This window comes from Vipera berus, assembly GCF_964194415.1.
Source record: "Vipera berus genome assembly, chromosome: 2".
Taxonomy (NCBI): Eukaryota; Metazoa; Chordata; class Lepidosauria; order Squamata; family Viperidae; genus Vipera; species Vipera berus.
Window position 1 is genome coordinate 215,636,009 of NC_138203.1, and position 26,277 is coordinate 215,662,285.

At 44.4% G+C, this 26,277-nt stretch overlaps 2 protein-coding genes across 6 annotated transcripts in view; both read left to right on the top strand.

Moving 5' to 3' along the window:
- The window catches only part of PDLIM7 (PDZ and LIM domain 7), a 59,863-nt gene extending 58,399 nt beyond the window's left edge, over window positions 1-1,464 (top strand). For all 5 annotated transcript variants that reach the window (XM_081317378.1, XM_081317379.1, XM_081317380.1 and 2 more), the window contains one exon: window positions 244-1,464. In XM_081317378.1, coding sequence (XP_081173504.1) covers window positions 244-330 — 87 coding nt within the window. In that variant the 3' untranslated portion in view covers window positions 331-1,464. The remainder of the gene's footprint in view (window positions 1-243) is intronic.
- Window positions 1,465-3,955: 2,491 nt separating this feature from the next.
- The window catches only part of DBN1 (drebrin 1), a 45,764-nt gene continuing 23,442 nt past the window's right edge, over window positions 3,956-26,277 (top strand). Inside the window, exon 1 of the mRNA XM_081320995.1 lies at window positions 3,956-4,169. Within this exon, the coding sequence (XP_081177121.1) occupies window positions 4,084-4,169 (86 nt within the window). The 5' untranslated portion in view covers window positions 3,956-4,083. The remainder of the gene's footprint in view (window positions 4,170-26,277) is intronic.

The following is a 26,277-nucleotide window of genomic DNA, read 5'->3' on the forward strand; positions in this document are numbered from 1 at the left end:
CAGTCTTCTTTTTTTCAGCCCAGCCTACCTTGCAGGGTTGCTGTTGCAGAGCTCCTGGGGGAAATGAGGACATACAGTTATAATGAATGTTCGGGGGCAACTGCATTGTGCATCTATAGTAGCAGGAGGCAGAGTTTTTCAGACTGATTCTCCCCCCCCCCAGCCTTTATTACTAAGCTGAAATCAGGGGAGAGGGAGTGAGGAACTGATGTGAATTTAACGGAGAATGTCTTTTTCCCACAGATCTGCCAGATCAATTTGGAAGGCAAGACGTTCTATTCCAAAAAGGACAAGCCGCTGTGCAAGAGCCATGCTTTCTCCCACGTGTGAGGTGGAGACCTTAAGTGCTCAAGCTGCTGCCTGCCCAAACTCTGCATCCTTCTTTCCTGTCCTGAGAGAGAGCTCCCCAACCAGATGTCTCACTTGGACCATTTTTCCCCATAGAGGGAAAGGGTAAAATCCTCAGGGTCCTTTTAGTACTTTGGGAAGTTTACAACTATTGTATTTTTACCTAAACTGGTGTTCTTCCTATGTGTTTGACTTTGTCTCCTGCAGACTCCATCCAACTTGTGATTGAAATTGTCCAGACATTTGGAGAATTGAAGTCCAGGACTTCTAGACACCAGCTTAGGGAAGGATACTGTAGTAGAGTTCTGTGTCCTTTTCAGCCAAAGAAAGTCTCAAGAAGTTTCTCCCTAGTAAAGGATCCTAAATGATAGCGTGCTTGAAAGGAAGCATCAGCTGGCTTCCCCTAGAAGTCATTAATTCAGTGAAAACTTGCTGTTAATGATCCAGGGGAAAGGGGGGGAAGGCAGCTTTCCCCAGAGTTCACTAGCATTACTTTCTGTCCCCTTTGCAATGTCATTACTAACGAGCCTCTGCCCTCCCTTCTCTGAGAAAGCATTTGCAAAAGACTTCCATAATCAGGTTGGCTCTGCCTTTTGTTCATTATGTACTGTGTATTTCCACTCCCAAGTACTGTAGACATCTATTCCCAGCCATGTTGCTCAATGAAATTGCTTTTTCAAAAAATAATAATCCCCAAACCCTAAATCTCTTTTCCTCCAAGCCACTTGCTAGTAATAAAAATATGAGACCCCCTACCACAGAAAGTGAGTGGCTTATTTAAAGGATTGTGTTGTCAGTTTCGACAGAGCAAGAAAAAGCTTACTTCGAAGTACCATGGAGGAAAGAACAGTTTCAAGATGCAGCTTCTTCACACTAGCAAAAACTGCTTCTTCATCATGAGATGAATCTGGGACTCTATACCTAGGAACACAACTTTACATATATATATTGTAGCACACACCTTCTGAGGTCAGTGGTGTCCCCAAAGAACCCCTACCAAAGACCTAGTATTTGTGTTTTGCTCTAAATGTACTTCTCAGAACTGTGCTGTTCAGCTAGGAGTCTGTGATTCCTTGCCACATTTGGTGCCCTAATAAAATATGTCTTTTAATTCTTCGTCCTTGTGGACTCTGATTGTTTAGGAGTTCCTAATACTTGGAACATTGGAAGTGGAGAAATCTGATGTAAATAATGGACATTGAAAGCACAGGGCTGTTTTCTTTCTGTTCCTTGTCCTCTAATTGTACTTAAGAGAGTAACTACTATTGCTGCAATTCAGAAACCACATATTTTATTTTGAAAAGAGGCAACTAGCAAGCTGGGACTATTATAAGGAAATGGCCTAAACTGGAAGAAGGTGGACAAAATATTTTTACTATCCTAAGTAGACAGATTGTTTCTCTTCAGCTGATAGAATAGTTCAGTGGGGGGGGGGAAAAAGCAGTCCTGGAGGGTGAGGAGAAAAAACCCCCCAAGTCAAGTCTGTTTAGTGCAAAGGCTGTCCATGGGTTTATAAAAATAATGGGAGAAGAGCCACAGTGGGATCAAAAGAAGGAAGATACTGGAGTCAGCAAAAGCTTATGCGCTAATGTTACTTAGTCAAAGTTTATGATGGATTCCTAGGAACATGGCACCTGCTGAGGTATCATAAAATTTCAAATTTTGTTTGGAGATGAGGAAAGCTGCTCTTTTTGCTCCGCTCCTCCACCGTAAATTCTCCTATTTACAAATGTTTTATCCTTTTAAATGAATCATTGCGTTAGGCTTCATAACCTTGAGAAGTGTTTTCTGCACTTCCTTGTTTGACATACAGAAATAGTATATATGTCTGCTGTGATTCTTTCAGTTTTGGTGACTACTTTGGGGATTCTTTTGATGTGCCCTTTGTGCCTTTGATGATTATTGATCCTAATTTTTATGAGAGATTTATTGTGATGTGGCAACTTTTCAATGGAACACATTTTTCTAGGGAAGCAAAGCCTCATCAAAAGCACACACTAGATCAATGCCTTGAGGTCACTGTTTCAAGGAAGTTAACCATCCATAAGTAGACTGTAAGATAGATGATAACAAGAGTTTAGGATACATGGAAACCTCTGTTAAACTCCATTCATTTATAATTATTGCCAAGGAGTAAAGGCCACCTCAAATTGAATTTGACTCCTGGGGATGATATGGACGTATTTTTTGGAGCAGCAATATAGTTGTTTGCCTTTACCATCTCCTAGGATATTTTTTAACTTCCATGATATTTTGTGCAGGTTTCCCCTCCTCCCCCATACCAACTAGACCTTTACTCCTAGGATTTTTGGTTTATAAATATTTCTGAATACAGTAGCTTGGCAGACTCTGGTTCTGACAGGTTTTTTGTACTTGTTTTTTGTGGGGGTGGGGGTGGGGAAAAGATTTGCCTGTTGAGTTTTGGAAAGCACAGGTGGAACAAATGGGCAATGTCAAGCAGGGACAATTAGTTTCCCCCTACTCCTCACCTTGTCCAGGTCGTCTTTACAGCAGCTCAGTTTGATTGCATTGCCACTAGAAACCACATGGGCTTTAGCTGGGGAAGCCAGGTTTCTAGAAAAGAAATGCAGGGCTAAGGGGGAGAAAACCTCTCATTTGATGGATTTTGCAAGGTGCCATGACAGCCCAGCTGCCACCCACTCATTATGGGAACGAGCCTTTGTCTGACTTAGCAGTCCCAGAAAATGACCTGGAGAAGCTAAACAGGCAGACATCTAATGCCTGTGAGAAGTGCTGAAGAGTGAGTTAGAAAAATCTGGTAGGGATAAGCATCCTGCAGTTTTCCAAATGCAGCAAGTAGTACTTAACTTTAAAAAAGAATGCAGTAGGGATCTGTGTTATTTGGAGAGAGAGGAAAAAAACCAAAATACGCAGCTGCTCTTGTCTGTATTGATGCAATTGTTCTGGTGTAAATCATACGGGCTGAGGATGGCTTCCCTGCTCAAGTCTTTTCCCAGACTGATGATAACCAGATGTGCTGGATATGATTACCACCACCACCCCACCGCCATCACGCCCGATGGCCTTTGCAATAGGAAACACCCCAGAAGGTGCAACATAGGAGAAGTTTCCGTTTTCCTTAAGAGTTCATGCTTTCCTGTGCTCTGGACCAGAAAATGCAGTTTGGAAGAAGTAAACCGGTCAGTTCCTTCCTGGCCGGTAGTTGTGAGAAAGATCACAACCCGAAAGTCGTTTTCTACAAAACATCCTATTAGTGTCTGTGCAGAGTGCCCTTACTGGGTGAAGTTCACCCTGAAGCGCTCTATACACAGTTCCGAGCGGGTGCCCGTAAGGAAACAAGAGATCTTTGGGGAGCGCCCATTTCTTGCGCCCAAAACTTACACCTGAAGGCAACGCAGGGTGGGAAGGGCAGGGCAAGTTCGTTCTCTCTCTCTCTCTCTCTCTCTCTCTCTCGTGCTGGCCGGACCCTTTGGCCAAGGCTGTAAGGGATGCAAGATGGCCGATTCCGCGCACCCACGTGTGGAGAAACCGGGAGGAGACGGGGCAGGGGCGGGAGGGGGGAGCCCGTGCTCCCGGCGCTAGGACCCAGTGCGCGGCACAGGCGGAGCCTCCTCTGCTCCTCGCCCGCCCGGCTCCCTCGCCGCCGCTGCTGCAGTGTCTCCGAGGCAAGCAGGCAGGCGGCCTGTCTTATCCGAGCGCGGCTCCGGCACTGCTCTCTGCTCCCGAAAGCAGCATCCCTCCGTCGGCGCCGGCATGGCTGGCGTGAGCTTCAGCGCGAACCGCCTGGAGCTGCTGGCCTCGTATCAGGAGGTGATCGGGGAAGACAGCCCCACGGACTGGTAAGCCCCCCCCGGGGAGCGGGCGATCCAGCTCTTTGTCCCCTCGGTGGGGAGGGGGGCGCGGCGGCTCCAGCCGCTTTGTACAGGGGGGCGTGGGCGGTGTCTGCCTGCCTGCCTGCCTGCTTTCTCTGGGAAATCGCTCTCCCGCTCCTTCCCTGCACGCTCCCCGTTTAGCCCCGGAGGATGATCAAGGGAATTCCGCGCCTCCCACCGGCAAGATGCTCCTGAACGTGGGACGGGCGGGCGGACGCAGCCGGAGGAAGAAGCCATTAGCAACCCCAAGTGGTGCATTGGCAACGCCGCTTGCCGGGCGAGGTGGGGCGACGGTTGTTTTTTTTTTTTTTTGTGGGATGCAAGGAGGGCACTGGCTGAAGATGCTCCGACGGTCTTTTGTAGTCGGAGCGGAGCTGAAAAAGACGCCCCTAACGGCAGCGCCCCGTTTTGGGCGAGGGGACCAGCCCGGGAAGCCTTCGCTTTGAGGCTTCGAAGACACGTCCTAGCACTTGAGCCCTTGTCCGGACGCCCCCTCCCCGGCACTTTGTCTCCGGCTCGGCGGGGGCGGATCCCCTTCGCTCCTTCCACCTGCTCTGCTGCCTGAGCTGTCCTAAGCCCCACGGCCGTAGCCCCGCACAAGACAGCCCTAGGCCGTCATCTTGGAAGGCTGCCCCCTGCTGCGGTCATCCTAGGGCCCTTCCTGGCCTTGCCTTCCACTCTTTTCCCCGTTTTTTGGGGGGGTGAAAGTTCTCCGATAGGGAACCGCTACACAAAGGAAGGTGGGGCCGGGCAAGGAGGGAGGCGGGGGTCTGAAGGCTTGAGGGGAGGGACTGGTGGACTGGGAGGGGGAGGAGGAGGAGGAGGAGGAGGGTCTGAGAGGAGTAAAGGGAGGCATCCAGAACTAGGTATCTCAATTCCAAGAACTGCTGGGCTCCAAACTGTGGCAGTCTTTCATCCTAGCTGCTGAGGCCTGGGTCTGCAGACGACCAGATTTTGTGTGTTTTAGGCCTTTTTCTTCTCTGTGGAAGAGGAAGCCTATATGAGTCCTGGCCTATCATTCAACCTGGTCGAGAGCCTTGAGGCTACTCTTTCGCAGAGCAACCTTGATTTGAAGGCTGCTTGCTGAAGCCATCTCCTTTCAAAGACACAACACAATTGGCATCTGCTCCATTTTTTGCAGTCCCCACCTCCAAACAGGATGGAACAAGGGCAGGTTTTAATAATGGGACTTGCTTATTCATATTTCTAGCTTATAGGTGTTCACAGCTCTGAAGCAGAAGGAACCTTCCTTTTATATCTCATTAATAATTTTCAGAGATTTAAAGCAACTTTTATTTGTCAGTGGTGGCACAGGCCACTGAAGGTTATTCCCAGGCAGATTAGTATGCATACTTTCTGAGGTGCAGACTTGACTGGAGAAGCTCAGGTAGTCCCCTAAATCAAGTTACCAATACTGCATTTAGCCTGAAATTATAAGTTAATCAGGTACCTATTATGCAGTAAAAAATAAGGGGGATGGTGGTGGACTGCTTTTTAATCTTGAAAGCAATTGTGGCCTATATCCTTTGGGGGGGGAGGTTTGAATAGGTCTCTTTTTCAGCATCAATTCCCTACTGGTGAAATCCAGCATTTACTCTTTTATTTAGATAAGTAAATTAAGGGACAATAGAAAGCATGTTGTACTATACCTGTGTGACATAAGTGACTGTAGATGGCTGGATTCTACCCTCTGTAGACTTCATGATGTGATATCTTTTAAGGCACCTGTGTGGACTTAGTGGTTTTTTTTAAAATAATTTAAATAATCCTGTGTTTGTTTTCATAGCAGCTTTTCTCATCTAGATGCCCTCCAGATGTACGACTATTACCTTCTTATTCCCAAGCAGCTGGGTGATAGTTGGGAAAGATTATAGAAAAGTACTTATTTAGAATTTAAATGAAAGTGCTTAAAGTTCTAAGATTCCCATGAGGCATTATTTACCTTGCATATTGACCCTCGCATTTTCAATGTTTGTTTTGTTTTAATGCAAGCTTTTCCCTTTCTGAAAACAGTTTCTTGAATCTCCTGAGCCTGCTACATCTCTCGCTGTCTATCTGCCAGGAAGATTACTCCTTCTGTCATTGTTGAGGTTCCCTTTCCCCATTCAGGTTGTTTGAAAGCTCTTGTGCACCCATAAGGTATAATTTTAGCAAGAAATTTCAGCATACTGATTAAAAAAAAGTAAATTCTCCAAGTTGAGTTTGACCCCTAGTGATTTTACAGACACCCCCATACAGTTCTTATGATAACAGCAGCAACATAGTTGGCCATTGCCTTCTTCCTGGGTGGGCTTTTTTTTACTTCCCAGTTTAGTCAACAGCTCTCACAATCCCAGACAGCTTTCTATCCAAGTTCTAACTTTTTTAAAAAAAAAATTCCATTTATATCCCGCCCTTCTCCGAAGACTCAGGGCGGCTTACAAGCTTAGCAGTAGCCTTCATTCTATGTATATGCCTGCTTGTTAGGGCTTTCACACACACCCCAAGCGGCATTATTACAAAGTCAGCTTAATTGCCCCCAACAATCTGGGTCCTCATTTTACCTACCTCGGAAGGATGGAAGGCTGAGTCAACCTTGAGCCTGGTGGGATGTGAACCTGCAATAATTGCAGGCAGCTGGTGTTACTTAAGGAGGCATTAGCCCACTGCTCCACCAAGGCTCCACTTGGCCTTCCTATGCTTGGTTTCCAAACCTAGAGAGCGCCAGCGAGGTGCCACCAACATTTATTTCCTCGTTCCAAAGACATATGCCAGTGTGCAAGATAGCGTCTTTCGTTTTCTTCGGTCTTCTTGGCAGGATATGACTTCCAGTTGAGAAGCTGAAACCAACCCTGTTCTGTGCTTTGAACTTGATCTGCCCCTATTTCTTCTCATCTATTGCAATGTCTTTGAAGCTGCCCATCTTATCAGCAACATTGGTTGCAGACGGACAGCTAGTTCCTGTCATCTCCTGCTGGGCCATGAGTTTCATACACATTTCTGGAGAGGAAGATGGTAGACATGGCTTTCTGGGGATATTAAAAAGCCTTCATCTGTGCTTTACTCTTTTCCAGCCTATTAGTTTCCTTCCCCTTTTAGTACTCCTACTTTCCTCCCTACCATATGCACACACATGCCATGTGCTTCGTAGGGGGAGGTCTTCTTTCTTTGAAGCTCACTCCTCCTCTTCTCTTTCCTCCACAGCAGAAGGTCTCCAGCTGTTCTTTTGCCTACTTCCTTCCCTTTCAAGGCTCAAGCATTCTGAGACCCTCCTCCCTGACTCCAACTTGGAAGCTAGGGCCTCATGGACTGGTTAGCCGGAGACGCTGCCTATAAATCACTGTACATCCACTTGCTAACAATAAAGAGGCAGCCAGAAGAACATATATAGTATGGCTTGTGGTAGGAAGTGGAGAAACAACAATGGGAAATGATCACAGCATTGTGTGGGGAAAAAAATTATGCTCAGAAGAGTAAATCTGCAACAGGAAGAAAAGTCTCTTGCAAAATGAGTTAAAAGCAAGCAAAGACTATATAATATATCAAATATAATCATTCTTTTGTTCTGTTCCCACTGTCAGAAATCAAGCTGTCAGCTTTTTAGGATAGTGGCCTGTCATTTCCTCTTCCCACATACTGTAAAATTGTGAAATTAATAATGCTGCCTAAGTAGCAATACTAATTGGGAGGGTTGGAGGAGTAAATTATATTCATGGGATCTAGCATGAAAAAGCCATATCTCTGGGAGAGCAGGCTATTTGGGGTTGTAGGGGTAATAGCGATCAGCATGAAACTGCTGTCAACAGCTTAGGGAGCAGGTAAGGGGATCAACATGAAAGAAAATTCCTTGAATTAAATATAGGGTCATATCTAATGCATCAATTTCTAAAAAATGGGGCAGTGTTGCAACAATATTCATGGATTTGCTCCTAAGGAAAAATCCCTTCTCTAAAAAGTACAAAAGACACCCACCCGTAACAGAAGTAGTTCTGCTGTGTTTTAAAAGACAAGAATCATGTAATTTTGATCTCTCCAGAAATGTGTGTGGCTGGATTTTGTAGGGAGAAGTCCAGCTTGAAGTCAGTCAGATTTGGTGGCTTGGCAGTAAGTTTACTGGCTTTTGTGACATGACATACTTAAAGCTCTTTCTCGAGCTTCTTGAAATTAGAGAGATTCCTGGATCTTTATAATAAGCAGGCAGGCGAATGGTGCATGTTAAATTTAAGAATTTAAAATCCTGTCATGACATTAATTCTGCCCTGTAAATCAGTTTTTGAAGATGGCATTAGCTATCAGTAAACCCCTCCCGGAGCTTTCAGAGATGCTTTCAATTATACCATTGCCCTGTGAGCTGGTCAGAATTTAATTAAAGATATTTGCTGCTAACCAGCCTCCCTTCTTGAGTCCCATTGATCCAGCTACCACCCTCCTTTCTGAAGCTCCAGGAAGAATATTAAAATCTGTCAATTTGCTGTTGCATCCTGGAATGGTATCCTTGCAATTTTTCAAGTTTTTATTACCCTTTGTATTTGCACTGTTGTACTAGCCATCTTCTTTTACCAGGTTTAGGCCATTTTATTTCCTCTTTCTTCCAAAGAGCTTTGGATGGCATTTTATACTCATAATAACCATATGAATTAACAAAACTGATAACATATATCAGCGGTCCTATAAAAATCTTAATTGTGCTGGGATCTGAACCTGGGAATCCCCTGTCCTAGCATGATCTTAGTTCCATACCCCATTTTTGGCTCTTCTTTTTTTTCCATTTGCATTAGTTTTCTACTCATGCCTGCTATCCTGGCCCTGAGATCTCTTCCCCTGTTGGCTGGCCTTCCTTTGTCCTCTTGAAGCATTTTCATCCAGCTTGCTCTCCAAGGCTGCTGGGTGGGTGGGAACAGCCCCTTCCATCCAATGCTGCAACAGAAAGCCTTTTTCCTCTTGCAACATGCCGCTTCTTCCTCCAGCATTTTAAACCCTTTCCTATTTGGAACCCAACGTTGGACTCTGCCCAGGTTTTCTGGACTGTGTCTCATCCGGTTCACTCTAGCAGTGAAACAGAGAAGGGATGGTATCAGATGGTATCATGTAGCTAAAAAAAACACCTGATGTGACAGCTGCAGAGATTTTGGGGTAGACAATGGGGTTGAAGTATGATGGAATTATGGGGGCTGGGTTGGCTTTGATGAATTTGGTAGGTGGAAATTGCGAAGCCACGTAGCTCAGAAAAAAATGGGTGTGTCCATAGGGCTCTAAATGGGAAGAGTGAGTTTCAGGGAAAAGGAAGACCAGGGCTTCCTTTGGTTTTGATCAAGTGCCACTTGTGAAGAGGGAGCCTTAAAGCCGATTTCTAAGTGGAGGCTCTCCCTCTCTCCCACCTCTTTTAAAGAGCCCACTATTTCTCCCAGTTATTGTGTAGTTTGAACCTATTGCTCCAGTGATACAATGCTTTGCCAAAGGACCAAGAAAGCTGGCAAACCTCAAATTTTTAATAATGAACGAGCCGAAGGCTTCAGCACCCTCTAGGATCCAGTCTGAGCACTGAAAGCAACATCCGGAGGTGGGACAAAAGAAACCCTACCCACGTTCCTAAGAAAGGGGACCAAGAAAAGTCTGCTGTCTGGATCTTATTCCCAAAAGATGCTGGAGAAGCCAGCTGGGAATGATTGGGGTGGGGCTGAACAATTAACTTCTTTATGCAGCAAGCCTTACCCTGGCTGGGAGGCAGCTGTCCACACAGCAGGCCCCATCCTGGAGCAATTCATCCCCAGAGTGCGGTGGAAGGACTGTTGGAGGGCGCGGCAGTGGGTGGAAGGCCCCTGGCCGCCTTTCTCTTGCGGCTCAAGGTCATTTGGGTGACGACAAGACTCCCGATCTTGGGAAAGGCTGGCCATTCCCTATTCCCTGGCCGTGCTTGCTTAGCGGGCTGTGGGGCATCAATTCAATTACCGAGAGGAACGGCTCCCGGCTGGGAGGCAGAAAAGTGCTGAACGCGGCAGAAACCGCCTGGGGGTTGAGAGCGAGGACGGACAAAGGCTCTGCCTCTGCGCTGCTCTGGCGGGGCGGGGGGGGGAGGGAAGATGCTGGGCGGGAGCTCCCTCCCTCCCACCTACCTAGCTGTGACCTTCCGTCAAAAATGACTCCGACTTAGGATCGCGGGAGGGCGGGGAGCACGTCCGGGCTTGGGGCTCAGAACGTCTCTCTCTCCGGACGTCCAGTCGTGGGAATCGCACGTGGCCGCTTTCTACGTCAAAAGCGAGAGGGCGCGGCGCGGGGGCGTAGGGGAGGAGTTGCTCGGGTGCCGGCGTTCCGCTGCCTCGCAATTGACTCGGGCTCCCGGGGGGGGGGTGGAATTGGGGGGTGGGGGCGAGAGCGCGCTCAGGAGCGGCGCGCCGCCCGCTCGAAGCCCGCCTGAGGAAGCCGCTCCGCCAGGCTTCTAGAAAAGGCCGAGAGCAGCCACGACCTGTTGGCCTCGCTTTCCCCCGGGCGTCGGTCCGGCTAAACTCAAGCAGGGGTCTTCCAACTTGGCCCTTTTATGACTTGTGGACTTCAACTCCCAGAATTCCTCAGCCAGCTTGGCTGGCTGAGGAATTCTGGGAGTTGAAGTCCACAAGTCATAAAAGGGCCAAGTTTGAAGACCCCTGGGCTAAAGCCACGCCCTCTTAAGGCTCGCCTTTTTTCCCGGGCCGAGCAGCTGTGCCCCTTCCCCCCCCCCAAAAAAAAGGGAGGCTGAAGGCGGCGTGGTGCTTCCCCTCCTCCACGCCTGGGGTCTCGCCAGCCGCCCTTCCCCTCCCTCCCTCCCTCCCTCTCTCTCTCTCTCTCTCTCTCTCTCTCTCTCTCTCTCTCTCTCCCCCCCCCCACTTGCGGAGGCTGCTGGGGCCCATTACTTGAGCAGAAAGGAATTTGGTGCCGTTTTCCGTGCGCCGGCGCCCTGGGGCTCGTGGTGCATTAGAAACACATGTGCGCGAACCCCCGGCTCCGTCAGGCGGCGGCTCGGGGGTGGGGGCGCTTTTCCCAGCAGGAGTGCGCGCGGGGGTGGGGAGGGGTGGGGAGACGGTGCCTCTCCTGCAACCAGAAACCCGGATCTTCTCCCTGGACTGGGAAGGCCAGATTTAAGGCAAGCCTCTCCTCTGCGCCTAGCAACCAGCTGCTGCTATGTGCCGGTTCTGGGTCCCGCCTTTCTTTTCTCCAGAAGGAGCACGGTGGGAAAACATGCAGGGTTAAACATTTTCTTTCATTACGGCAGCGTTTCCCAACCTTAAGAACTTGAAGATGCGTGGACTTCAACTCCCAGAATTCCCCAGCCAGCTATGCTGGCTGGGGAATTCTGGGAGTTGAAGTCCACGCATCTTCAAGTTCCTAAGGTTGGGAAACACTGCATTACGGGATTTAGATGCCATTTCCCCTCCCTCAATACTAGCAAAAACACTCCGGTGGCTGTCGTTGTTTTTTTTAAATAAGTTTAAAACTTAGGTATCGCAAATGAATAACAGGCTGGAGAAAGAGGAGCATATGTACAGACTTTACATGCAGGAAGAGGAAATTTGCCAAAGCAGGTCCCGAGGAAGTACATTCCATTCCCTGGGAGTAATGCAGGAGAAGGCTCTATCCTGCCGTGGAGAAAGGTTGGCCTCTGAGAAGGGGTGTCTCTGTATTTTAAGGGCTGGACAAGTTCATAAGTTCAGAAAGGGAGAAGCACTAATTTAGGTAATCACATCCTAAGCCGTTGGCTGGGTACTAAGGACGGGCTGCCAAAATCCAGACAACTCTAGATGATAGCAGAGAGATGCAGAAAACTCCTTGCTTCTAATTTCTGGTTGTGCCGATCTGTTTTGAAAGGAAATGTGATGACTTTAAAAGTAAATAAAGGTAAAGGTAAAGGTTCCCCCGCACATGCGTGCTAGTCGTTTCCGACTCTAGGGGCCGGTGCTCATCTCCGTTTCATAGCCGAAGAGCCAGCGTTTGTCCGAGGACGTCTCCGTGGTCATGTGGCCGGCATGACTAGACGCCAAAGGCGCACGGAACGCTGTTACCTTCCCACCGGAGTGGTCCCTATTTTTCTACTTGCATTTTTACGTGCTTTCGAACTGCTAGGTGGGCAGAAGCTGGGACGAGTAACAGGCGCTCACTCTGTTACGCGGCACTCGGGATTCGACCCGCCAAACTGCCGACCTTCTGATCGACAAGCTCAGCGTCCTAACCCACTGAGCCACCGCGTCCCTTTTAAAAGTAAATATCAACCCATTAATCTGTGTCCTAGGAACAACTGATGCAGATCTTTCAGATAGACCTTGCTGCTGCCTTTTCCCCCAGTTGCAGCTTCTAATCAGTTAAGACTTGTTCCATATCAGGTGGCAGATGTGATTGTAGATAATCACAATTCAGCTGGCTCAGAAAGGTTTTCAGTCACTGCTGTACTGCAGCCTTCCCTGTACAAGTGTGCTTGTCACCAGAGGCGCTGCCAGCAATTCCAATGAGTGAAGAGCTCTGCTGATGTGTTTCAGGTGTAGTACAACCATTTCCAAAACCTCAGTAACTGAGTTTGCTTTTCTAACATAGGAATAAGGCAGATAAGTGAATATTTAAATTTGCACTAGGAATTAGCCACCCACATCTTAGTCCCACGGTCCAATGAGGATTCAGTGACATACAAAGTCAAAAAACTGGGACTTGAATAAACCACAGTTAATTTAGCTGTTTTAAGTATGTCCTGCAAACAAGGCCTGTGTGTAATTACTTTTATACACACAAGTTGCATGTGGGTAATAGTAGGTCTTTACAATATTGCTATTGCACATTGTGGTTCATGACGTAGGAGTCAGTCAAACTTCACACCCCCCCCCCCTTTGGAAGGTGTATCTTAGAAGAATTTCATTTTTTCATAAAGATGTTAAAAATCAAAACCACAGAAAGTCTTGAGTAAGATCAAGGCTGAAACCTTTCCTTCTTCCTGATGACCTGGTTAGGATTATCCCCACTTTTCTCCCTTTTGGATAGTCCCCTGATGTAAGATGCAGAATGTAGGCTTAGGTCCTTGTAATCATTCTCAAACCAGAAAATGTGCACTCTTACCGGTTCCTTTTAGGACAGAACGAAGGGAAGGCAGTTGTCTCTGTGTCAAAATGACAGTCCAACAGCAACTGGCTAAAAGACAAAGAGCAGAGCAGCTGGCAATGAGAAGTTGTGCATGATATCTCCACCCAAAGCACTGCCTGCCGTTGAAGCCGGGAGATGTTATACAGCTGGGAGAATCAGGGTGAGACTGTACTTAGTGGAGAGTAGCGGCAGCTGCTGCATTTCCATTCCCACCCGTGGGGAACAATTATATTTCAGGGTTAAGTTGCATGCAGCTCTTGCCAGCAGCTTAATTGCTGAATTCAGGAGCATTGGGAGGGCATTGCTCCTTATGACAGGCTGTGCCCCTTTCTGTCCAAATACCCATGGAAATTTTCTATCCAGCACTTATCGGCTAGCTGAGCGCCAAATTAGTAGTGGATGGAAGTTACTGTAATTAGTGACGCATTGTTTGAACTAAAGGCAGTGTGGGTGCCTCAGTTGGTGCCAAGCTGGGCTTTCTCTGCACAGTGACCTGGAAAAAGGGCACAGAGCAATTCTGGACTTAGAAATAACAAAGCTCCTGTACTGGTAGTCCCCCATTCAATCAGGACTACAGTAAGGTAGTAATAAAGTTCTTTTGATAACATACCTATCTTCTGTCTTGAAATTAGGGCTCCGTTTTTCCAAATCCAGCACTATACTTTGTAATGAGGTATAGTGATTAGGAAGCGTGGTACCAGGTTCAGCAAGAAGCAGGCTTAAATCTTTGCTTGGCTCTATTGCCAGGTGACCTTGAGTTGGTCTCCAGTTTTCCATCTGATAGTACTGTTAGAATACAAACAGGAGTATAAATCTCTCCTCTGCTGTTAATATCTTTATTAACAGCCTAGCTATAAGCTGATTTTGGATTCAGTAATGAAGAGATGAAACATCTCTCATTCTCAATCCCGGACCTCCCATTTTTCACAGATGGTATTTTTTCCACCCATTTTAAAAATGATTTTTCTTCTTGATAGAAACATTCAAGACATCTATGACCGAACCCCTCTCAAGACCATACTAGGCACAGACATGTCATAAGTGATATGTTTGGGGCACTGACCTTTCTTGGTGTGCAATAGAAGCCATGAATTCTCAAAACAAACCTTAAACTGGGAAAAGAGACCGTAGAAGAAAGTAGATTGAGTGACTTTAAAAAAGAAAGCAAGCATTTCTGCTGTGTTGATAATTGAAGACACCGCTAAGGAAGAAAAGTAAAGCAGTTGCGTGAAAGAATAAATAACCTAAATAATTGTATTGAACATGGTTCATATAGAATGAGGGAATCTGGCAGGGCTCTGGCAGGCTGTCAAGAGGAATTTTTCTAGTCCCCAAACAGCTGTAAGCTAACTGCTTTGATGGCAGGATCTTGCTACTGCTGCTTAGAGGTGTGCAATCTAACTCTTATTGCTCCTTTGCCATATTTGCACTTTGTGACTATTACAGCAAAACCTGTCCCAGATCCAGAAAATCTGTGTATATGTGTGTACATATGAGAGAGAGAAAAAATAGAGAAGGGGATACCAGTTCTAAGTAGTGAAACTTCTGAAGTTAATCGTCCCACTTTAATTCTTTATCCTTTGTCTTCAATGTTTCAGGCATAGTGGTAATCAAATAATATTTTTTCAAAGTACAGGGGATCCTTGTCTTAGGACCACAATTGAGCCCAAAATTTCTGTTGCTAACCTTAAGACAGTTAAGTGAGTTTTTCCCACTTTACGACCCTTCTTGCCACAGTTGTAAAGTGATTCACTGCAGTTGTTAAGTTAGTAACACTAACTTAAGTGAAACAATCTGGCTTTGCTTGACAGAAGGTTACAGTGGTGATTACATGGCTGCAGGACCCTGCCACCATCATAGGTCTGAGCCAGTTGCCAATTGGCCGAAATTTGATCACGTGACCATAGGGATACTGCAATGGTCATATATGTGAACAATGGTCATAAGTCACTTTTTTCAGTTCCATTGTAACTTTGAATGTTCATTAAATGAAAGGTTGTAAATCGAGGACTACCTGTGTCAATAAGGAAAATGAGATAAAACAACTTGCAGCTAAAACCAACACAAGCTATTTCCAAGATAAACTGCAATAGGCCACAATAGATATTTCCGAAAAAAAATCTGGTGCTGGAAAGGATGAGGTTTTCCTTTTGTCCTCTTCCTTCCAAATATTGAATGAAGATGAAACTAGCTAATCATAGGTGTGGTCCCATTTCTGAGGAATTGCATTATTCATCCTTCTAGGAAATGTAAGTGACTAAACCTTGTGACTTATACTCTAATCAACTTTCAGCCCACCGTAAGGTTAAACCACAGGAGGAATTAACTTCGTCTTTGAATATGTATTTCTCTGCTAGCACAGAGGGATCCTAGAAAGTTTAACCCAGTCACTGGACCCAGGGATAAGACATTGAGGCTAAGATAAGAAGTACATAATGTAGAGCTAGATGTATCTTGATAGAGTATGCTGTGGGAGCACCAAGGGTAATAAATGATGCCTTTGATATTATTGTGGGCATCTTTATAAACTCATCAGGATAATATGCTTGGTGCAGGAAAATCCCCCTCAATTCCTAGCAGTAAAATAAGTGAGTTGAGGTCTTGGAAACTATTATTTTCTTTTTTTCGCTCAGCAAGAGGTGCATTTATCTATTTACAGCCTCATTTTGGTCCAGGAAACCCCAAGTCCCCTTGTTATCTGATGTGGCTGGACTCCCAGCTGCCCTGCTCTGCTGTCCACAGAGGGCTGCTTCTTCATTTCAGGCAGTTACCGTGTAATTTGATGCTTTTGAGGGAGATGTCAATGATATATATTAGTTCTGCCTCGTTGGTACCTTGTCACTAACTCCCAAATCAATGAAGGTATTCCAATCTCACAGGCTTGGCTTCCGGGGTATTGGTTAGATGCCTATAGGAATTAAAACAGGTAGGCTGTGGCTGGGATTTCCTAGTAATACATAGGCAGAGAGGACATTAGAATGGAAAGAAGGCACCCAGGCATTGAGTTAGACGTTATTGAGCTTCTACTGTGTTGACTCTTTTTGGGGAGCCTGGATTTCTGAACCAGGATTGAATACCCAAAGATCCACTGGTGCTGTTACAGCCTGGTACCTTTCCTTAGCTCTGCGTGGCCCCAGAAGGCAAGCATCTGTTTGATCTTCCAGCTTCCAGAGTTGACAAGCTTATCAAACTTATCACAGCTTTTTTACTAGCACCTTGTAAGCACTTGAGTGTGGCACAAATGGACCAATTAAGGTTTTCCTCTCTCTTGCTCTCAGGATCCAGAGGGCCCTTCTCCCCAGCAAATTAGCTGTACTCATGTTCAGCATTGAACTGACACAGGATTTGGATTTCCCATTCAGAGTCCCTCTCACGTGCTCTGCCCTCTGTGTCTAGCTGTCTATAGGGTGGCAGTAGCCTTGCCGAGCACAAGGAGGCTTCCCATGGTTTTCCTGTAACTTGGATCTTGGTGGCTCAGCAAAAGCAAACTGGGTGCAGGATGATTGGAAAGTGAATCTGGTGAATTCAGTCCCTATCCTAGCACTGCCAGGCTAACGTTTCTCTTTCAGTTTTTTGCTGTTTCTGATTACACATTTTTGATACTTTATAATGTCTATTTTTTGCCACTGTAGTACTACCTTTAGTTCTTTTCAGAAAGATTTGAAATTTCAGAGGTGGCTGGGTTGTCACCATGTTAATTCAGAACCTGAACTTGAAGGGAAATGTTTGCTCTATTTTTGTGTACCAGGGCAGGCCCACCTATTCAGAAATGCTTAGTCAACACATTTATTATGTAGTGAGGGAACTGATGCTGCAGTCTGTGAGTGCATTTACCAGGGATAGGAAACAAAATTGAGGACAGTCCCTTGACACATTTCTACATAATGGGAACTTCTGCTTATGGAGAAAAAAAGAAACCAACAATGTTTTGTGGCAGGTTTTCCCAACCTTGGCAACTTTAAGAGGAGTGGACTTCAACTCCCAGAATTCCTCAGCCAGCCATGGGAACCTGCATAGCTAAGCTGTCTTGAACTCTACCTGTCTTCAAATTCAAGTCAGGTAGTCTACCTGTCTACCTGTCTTCAAGTCTACCTGTCTTCAAATTGCCAAGGTTGAGAAACATTGTTTTATGCTGTACTATGGAAAACTGAGGTTTTTCTCAATCTGTTCATTGCAATATTTATTAGCCATTGTTTGTCCCACACAGAGGTCTCTAAGTAATAGACCAACATAATTCTTTATGTAAGACAGTGCCAATTTGAAGGGCAGAGCTGTGAAATAGGAAGGCAGCTCTAGAGTTGCATTGCTACAACTGAAAAGGATCCGACTCTGATTTTGTTTCTTCTGATAGTGGCATGCATAGCAGTTCCTTAAAAGAAGATGGGTTCTACAAGCAGCTTCCTATAGCAGGAAACATCAGATAACATGGTATCCAACATTTTGACCCTTATAAATAAGAACAAGCTCTCTAACAGAAGTTGGAAACCAACCAGAAGCTAGGCCTAAGGGTAATATAATACTGTACGGTTTACAAACTGAAAACTATAAAGCAGTATAAACTGCAACGTTTTCTTCCAGCCATGGTTTCCTAATATTCTTTTCAAGGGAGGCCATGTAGACAATTGCTGTAATGAAAATGTGAAGCACTTGTACTTGGAGCCTGTTCAGTCCATACAATAGCAAGAGCATGCCTCATTCACACAAACCTAAAGGGTACCCTTATGATGTGTGTAGCATGTGGCTTCATGGGTTTCCTTGCCACAGAAAATGTGGCTGATCAAAGGAAGCTCGCTACATTACCGCAAAGTTCCCAAGGCACAGAATTTATGCAAACATTGTGAAGGCAGTCTTCCAATCATGTTTGTGCGGGTGTGTCTTCTCACCATGGTCCCATGCACATACACTCATAATTTTGTTTCCCTCAGGTGTAGTGTGCAGCTGTCTTTTTATTGCAATAGCAGATGCAACCAGCCTGGTGTGCACAAGCCAAAGGGGTTCTTGGAAGCATCAGGAACTTTAAATGCATTCAAAATCCACAGCTTTTCAGTGCTTGTCCTTCCTTGTCTGTGCTGGTGAGCTTGCTTTCCTTTACTGCCCTCCCTTTTGTGCCCAGGCTCATTTGAATTGGTGTGTTTCAGAATTCAAGACGGGATCTGAATAACTGGGTTTTCATTGGGGCGGGGGAGGGGTGGGGAAATCAAATTTTCTGCAATCACTTTGAGCTTAAGGGTATGAAATGGCCACCTCTGCTTTGAAAAATGGCTCCTCACTTCAGAACTTTAAAAACTTCATTTCATAAGGGTAGAAATTCCTGTGTTCACATATGATGGGCAAAAATTCTTGTGGAAGAAGGACCAAGTATGAAAGAAAGGTAGAGACTGCAAAAGGTGGGCCACAGCTCCAAATTGCTGCTTTCTCTAAACAGTACTAATTTGCAGAGCACTTCTGCCTCAGTGCAACAGTATACATCCTCACTGACATTAAATGAAAAAGAAAGAGGTAAACCTGCTTACTACTATCATAGAAATGAGTCTCCAAACTCTGGAAGGCCTACCCTGAAGTTATCCCCCAAGATTTCCATGTTAAAAATATAACATGGATAACCTGCAAAATGGACTCTTGATGAAATCCTGAGGAGAGAGGCTCACTGAGAAATGCGTGTCTGAGGGCTCTTAGTCAAATGAGTCTTTGAAGCTATCAGCCCAAGCATCCCAGAAGGATCCCATGCTCGGTAATATCAAATGCCCCTGAGAAATCCAGCAGAAGCAATATGGATGTCTAATTCCTGAGGTAGCTCACTCACCAATGAGCTCAATGTTGTTATAGCCCCCAAACTGAAAACTAAACTGGAAACAACACATGAGGAGTGACTCTGTAGTAAACTTCAACAAGTGAGCATAACACGAAGACTCTAATTATTCCAATATCTGTGGAAAGGCAATTTCTGTCAAGCATGGTTTTTTCCAGGAAAATCTTGAATCTTGTTGACATTTTTTTTCTTCAGATCAAAGGAAGGATCAATAAGACTTGATAACTAATCAGTAGTAAACTTAGTCAAAGATGTGGAAATAGCAAGAAGATTGGGAGAATTGCTATATCTGATTTGAGGGAAAGCTGAAACTTAAGTGCAGCTGAATGCATACTTTAGAGTTCAAGAAAGTGGTTTGCAATAGTTTATACTGAATGTTTACATCTTTTTGACCAGTTGAATTGTATCTTAGGGTATTGGAGGACTTCCTGGTTTTATGCATTCAGAAATCCTTAGGTACCAGGCAACTAGAGGAATGTCCCTATCTACAGGAAAGAGAAAAAGTTCTAGAGAGATCACAATGTGATTTATTATTAATAATGTCCTTTCCTGACTAACTTTATTTCACTTTGGCAACAGTGAAGTTATTACCAGGAAACATGGATTTTTCAAGAAGCCATTGTCAGACTAAATTAATTTCATTTTTGGGTCAGGTGATTTCCTTAGCATCCATAGAAATTCTATAAAAATACCTTGCAAAGTATTTGACAAAGTACTCCATGCTGCTCCCATTAGCAAGCTGTAGAAAGTATGACATGGCAATTAGGCGGGTATATAGTACCTCAAAAATAAAAACAGATTTAGAAGGCAACAATGATGATCCGGGAACAAGCAGGCTCTATGAAGAGTGGCTGAAGGAAGAGGGAGTATTTAACTGTGACAAGAAAAAAAACGGACAGCACTCTTCAAACATCTAAAAGGATGTCACACAGCAGAAAGTTTAAAGCTTAAAATTGTCAGAGATGCTAGAGACAGAATAATTAATTGAAGTTAAAGGACAGCAAATTGACTGAATGTTAGGAAAAAGTGAGCATAAAAGTAGTTTGACATTGGAATTTAATTGTTTTTAATTTTTTTGTATTCATGGTTTTAACTGCCCTGTAAACCGCCCTGAGTCCTACGGGAATAGGGCGGTATACAAATCCAATAAAATAAATAAATAAATAAATTCAATTACACAGAGATGTGGCACATTTCCCTTTCAGTCTGGATTCCTTCATGAAGCAAAGGGCTGGACTCTGTGGCTCAAAGGGACCATACCAGCTCTCCGAATCTGTGAGGATAAGTGGTAGTTACCAAGCCCATGTTTATCAAAGTATTGCTGGGTGGGATGGGAAAACGTAATGATTTCTGTTTATGCCAATTTTTCCTTACAGATACTTTGGGAATGCAGAAGTAGTTGTTTTTCTTCTAGCTGGCTGTTTTTTCCGCTCTCTCCAGCCATTGACTTGCAAGTAAAATTGGCTGGGTACAGTTGGCTTGTATCAGATTTCCACTTTTCAAGAAGAATTTATTATAAATCATATTCTTAAAATGTTCCAACTCCCCCACGGATGTAAGGCCAATATGGGGCCAAAAGCCCTGTTTTTGGCCTAAAGTGTTTTATGTTGCTGCTTCTTAGAAGTACTGAAGCTTCCATACGCTATATTGTCATAGGTCGTGCTGTTGCTTTCATAACAAGGAAGTATTTGGAATAAAGTATGCACATTACACAATTTACATACCTTTATTTGGCATGGCTTTGTTCCTGCAATTAGCAGTTAACAAAAACTAAAAACAAAATTATAGGTTTGCAAGAGAATTATATGTTAGCAAAAAGCGGTAAGAGGTAGACTTTCAGCAGGTGAAGAGGGAATCACAGCTAAAAGGCAGGTAGTGATTCTAGTTAGGGACACTAAAATTATGTCAGGGGCAAAAGTTCTACATTGTTCTAATGAAAAACAAAAAGCATTAGCCCATATGAGGCCAATTCCATTCCAGATGCTAATTATTTTTTTTATCTTCATAGAACTTATCTATGCTCATGTCCATGGTTCATCCACCTTAGGATGCAATACTGTCAAATCATTGGAGGCTTGAAGTAGAGTCTAGATGCCCCACTAATATAAAGGCATAGAGGGTCAACACCTGGGGCAAGGGAGAACCATTCAGAAACCCAGTCCTGCTTTTATTAACTCTAAATCCATGCTGAGAGCAGAAAGTGGTTGCTTCACCTTGCTTATTGCAGGGCTGGTCTTGGACATACAGATATATAAATGGTGAAAAGTAAACCTAAGCATAGCAGAATCATAGAGTTGGAAGGGATCTTGGCGCCCTTCTAGTCAAATCACCTGCTCCAGCATGAATCCCTATACCATTTCAGACAAATGGCTGTCCAACCTTTTCTTAAAAACCTCCAGTGTTGGAGCATTCACAGTTTCTGGAGGCAAGCTGTTCCATTGATTGTTTTCACTGTTAGGAAATTACTCCTTAGTTCTAGGTTGCTTCTCTCTTTGGTTAGTTTCCATCCGTTGCTTCTTGTCCTGCCTTCAGGTGCTTTGGAGAATAGATTGAACCCTATATCTTTGTGGCAACTCCTTAGTTATTGGAACATTGCTATCAGGTCACCCTTAGTCCTTCTCTTCATTAAACTAGACATACCCAATTTCTGCAACTGTTTTTCATATTTTTTAGCCTCCAGTCCCCTAATAATCTTTATTGTTCTTCCCTGCAATCTTTGTATAGTCTCAACATCTTTCTTATATTGTGGTGACCAGAACTGGATGCAGTATTCCAAGTGTGCTCTTACCAAGGCATTATAAAGTGGCATTATAAGTGGTATAATTCCAAGTTGAATTTCAGCAGGAGTCAAGAAACCATGAGCTGCATGTGACTCCCCAGGATTCCAAGATTATAATGCTGAAATTTAGCAATGCTGTAAAAATGGGAATAAGGAGCAGTAGCAGCAGGAAGTCCCTAGGAAGCTTCTTTATCCCCATCCCCATCCCCATCCCCTGAAGATCCTAAATTAGCCTGATGAGTGATATTTTAAATGCTGTTTCTGAAGGACGAGATTTAAGAGTAGGGATAGGAGAAGTTTGGCTCCAAGAGGCCCTCAGCTCCTATTCCCATCCTTGAAAAGAAAAGATCAGAAGGTTTCAGCCCCACTCAAATCTCCAGATACCCTTCAGAAGAGAGAAAACCTGAGCTGCAGTCTGTGGCCCTTTAGTGCTCACTGCATTATTCTTTCTTATGGGCCTGAACATTTAAAATAATGCCTGGAGCAGAAAAGCAGGCTGGATTTTGTGCTTCTTACTTCCATTACAGAAATTAAGACATCTGCTGGTGGAAGGGAAAACGTTATAATATCCATAACATGTCACGTGCCAGGAAAAGAATATTAAGATGCCTCTCTACAGGAGAAGAAGGATTTGGCTGAGAGCAGGCCAGTTAACTAACCATGTTTTTTATTCTCCCTTAATTCTAAGGATTACTGTGTGGTAATATTAGTTTTATATTAGTCCTATATGTGGTAATATTAGTTTTATATTAGTCCTGTATTCACCTAGGAGAATATAGTACACTACATATTATTTTAGCCAGTCTTTTGAATCTCTAAAGCGGGGGTGTCAAACTGCTGACTCGTGGGCCGGATGCATCATAGCGAAACCGCGCCCACCCCACTGCCAGCAATGGCAAAAAAGTCACAACGCATCGCGACATGTCACGTGACATGGGACGTTGCGAGTTTAACAGGCCTGCTCTAAAGTGAGTGCCAAGTGTTTGTTGGATTTTGACAAAACAGAACTAAGTCCAGTTTGCTGGCCAGCTGTGATTCTCATTGACCAATCCTATCTCAGCATAATGTAGTTTTGACTGGTGGTTATAATGCTAATATGAAAGAACCCCAGGTATACAATCTAAGATATTTACCCAAAGATCAGGAATGGGACTTCATTGAATTGATTAAGGAATCCACAATATCCAAGGGCAAACTCTTTGTTTCCCTGTCTATTTACTAATTCTGTCTGGTAAGGATCTCCAAATTCTCTGCTATGTTCTACCAATCGCTCAATTGTTTAAATTAGTTCTACAGTGCAGATACTCTGTTATTAACATAATAATACCCACTAAAGCTGGAAATAAAAAATATTCAGTGTTTGTCCCAGACGTTTTCAAATTAGAATAAAGCAACCATACCCAGTCTGATGCCCTCCAAATGTGAGCCCCTGCAACCATCTTTCTTTCCAGCCTTTTCTTTTCGAATGTGGCTTATAAGAGGCTAATTGAAATCTTAAGCCTTCCAGGGACATATGGCACCCATTTCATCTCTTAAAATCACTCCTCCACTCCCTCTCCCCCAAAACATGTGTTGGATTCTCCCATTTGTGGAATGCAGCCCTCAACGTGGTGCAGGGCTCAGGCTGATGAAAGTGTGTACTGCTTATAGTAGTGCAACACCTGAAGAGTATCAGATTGGGGAAGGTTGGTGATAATCTATAGCTGTAAGCCTTTGAACTTTATAACTGAGCACCGGTTAACTGGCACTATCATCTCTTTGTCTTTCTTGCTTTTCTTCTCCTGCTTAAAAAAAAATCCTCTGATAAACTGAACGCAATACCATGTTTAACATCACACTCAGATATTTTGAGTGTCACTCCAAGATGTTTAAATAAAAATATGCTATTCTATGAACCAACAGGCTGCCAGCTTTCAGCTGATGGAAATGCTTTCTGTATAGAGATGACCTGTCAAATTGTTTGCTGCATAGAAGGCAGAGATAGCAATAAAATAACGTAAATAATTCCAGGAAACATTGATGGCTTTGCATGATTGAAACTGCTGCAGGCGTATGTAGTTTCTCAGTATAGATGCTTTTAGCACATGTCAAATTCCATAAACAGCCAACACTGATGGAGACAGATGACTTTTAAACAAGGTTAACTACCTTTCAAATATACATTTGGATTCTTAAAATAAACAAGTTTCTTGGTTAATGTCAGTAAAGAAATGGCCAATCAATTCCGGTTCCTCAAATTTAGGTCATAGCAAATCTTCCTGAGCATAAGTTTGGAAATAAATTGCTAACCCTATTGTTACTATGGCAAAAGAGAAACAAGCCAGCAGGCACCCTCAGAGTCTATCTAGAGCCTGCTGCAGCAATTGGAAAATAGGGGTCAAAAACCAGGGCTTAGGGTAGAGGCACTGTGTCCCTCTTGTAACAAATAGGAAACTGCCCATTGATCAACCACATTCTTCCAAAGGTGTCATTTGCAATCTGGCAAACTGAATGATAAATTGGAGGCAAACTGCTGGCAAATGTTAGTCGGGTCTCAGGGCAGAGTTTCACAAAGAAATCTCAGTGATGGTGGTTGTTGGTAAATATTGTTCTGTGTTTCTCTGCTGTTGTCTAATAGTCAATCAAATTTTTCCCAGTAAAACATGGCAACCCTTCTTGACTGATTGTGTTCCATCAAGTTGGCGTTAGCTCTTAATGACCACCCATATATATTTTCTCCATAATGATATACCCCTAACTTGATCGTTTGGGTCTTCCGATGGTGCACTTATCATTACCAGAACACCAGAATAATAGTTGGAAGGGACCTTGGAGGTCCTCTAGTCCAACCTCCTGCTCAAGCAGGAGACCCTATACTATTTCTGACAAATGGTTGCCCAACCTCTTCTTAAAAACCTCTAATATTGCAGCACCCACACCTTCTGGAGGCCAGTTGTTCCACTGGTTAATTGTCCTCACTGTCAGGAAATTTCTCCTTAGTTCTAGGTTGCTTCTCTCCTTGATTAGTTTCCATCCGTTGCTTCTTGTCCTGCCTTCAGGTGCTTTGGAGAATAGCTTGATTTCCTCTTCTTTGTGGGCAACCCCTCAAGTATTGGAACACTGCTATCATGTCAACCTAGTCCTTCTCTTCATTAAATTAGACATACCCAATTCCAGCAACTGTTCCTTATATGTTTTAGCCTCCAGTCCCCTAATCATTTCCCCCCCCTATCTTGCTGCTGGTCATTTTCAGTCTCTTTCCATCTTTCTCCCCTGAGCTAGTTCTTTGCATAATGTGTCCAAAATAGGATAATTTGAATCTTGTAAAATTCCCTGTTCTGATGTCAAAGGAATGGACACATTGCCAAAAAGCTGGTTGTGTAAATCTAATGTTTTTATGAAAGATGAAGCCCATATTAAGTTCTTTAAATTCTAGCAGGACTTTGGAGCAAGAAATGGAGAGCAGATGGAACATAGTCTATGCTGGAAGGCGTGCGGTAGAAAAAAATTAGCAATTCAGCGAATGGAGCACATGATATCCAGAAAGAGACCTTACTCAGTAAACTCCCACTTTAGCCATTAAATACTACAGAAGCGAAAGTGCCTCTCGATTTGTAATGCCATAGTGGCTTTGCACATGGCAGGAACCGCAATCGGCCAACTGTCTCTCATCCCCCACTCCCCTCTAAGTCACCTTCTTCTCATCATATGAACTGTCTCCCGCTGGATGGCAGTATAGTTGCCATGGTGATAGAGAGATGCTGGTTGCCTTGATAAGCTGAGATTTAAGTCTCCACCCACACAGCCTAGACCAATTCTCTGCGCTCCTTCCTCCTCCTTCACAGGAGGCCTTTAGATGAGGTGGTGAAGAGAAGAGAACCCCCTGGGCTTGGGAGGTTGTGCAAAAGCATTTGGACTGGATTCCTGCTGGAAGACTGGCAATGGTGGACAAATAGGCTTCTCTCAGCAGATATGGAAAAAAGGGCGGTATCTTAGAGACTGTCTCCATGGAGGCTCCTTCACACAAACCATGATAGCTCATTAATATGCAGCTGCTGCTTTAATTGCACTGTGTTCTCTGCCCTCCCTCTCCTCCTCCCGCCAGTGCTTAATGGGCCTGTCCTTCACCGCCAGAACTGTGTGGGTCTTTAAGCCCAGATGGGAGAGCGTTATGCCATTCTGTTTCTAGTTCCTAATTTGCTCTTTCAGTGGAAATCCTCTCCAATTCACAACCTTGCAAAGGACTTACTCTGTCAGTTTACATGTAGAAGAAAATGAATTGGGTTACCTTGCATTGGGTGTCTTAGTATGGGGGCTCTACCCTTGCTTTTTAACTACCGCTTGGGGTGTGTGTGTGAAAGCCCTAATAAGCAGGCATATACATAGAATGAAGGCTACTGCTAAGCTTGTAAGCCGCCCTGAGTCTTCGGAGA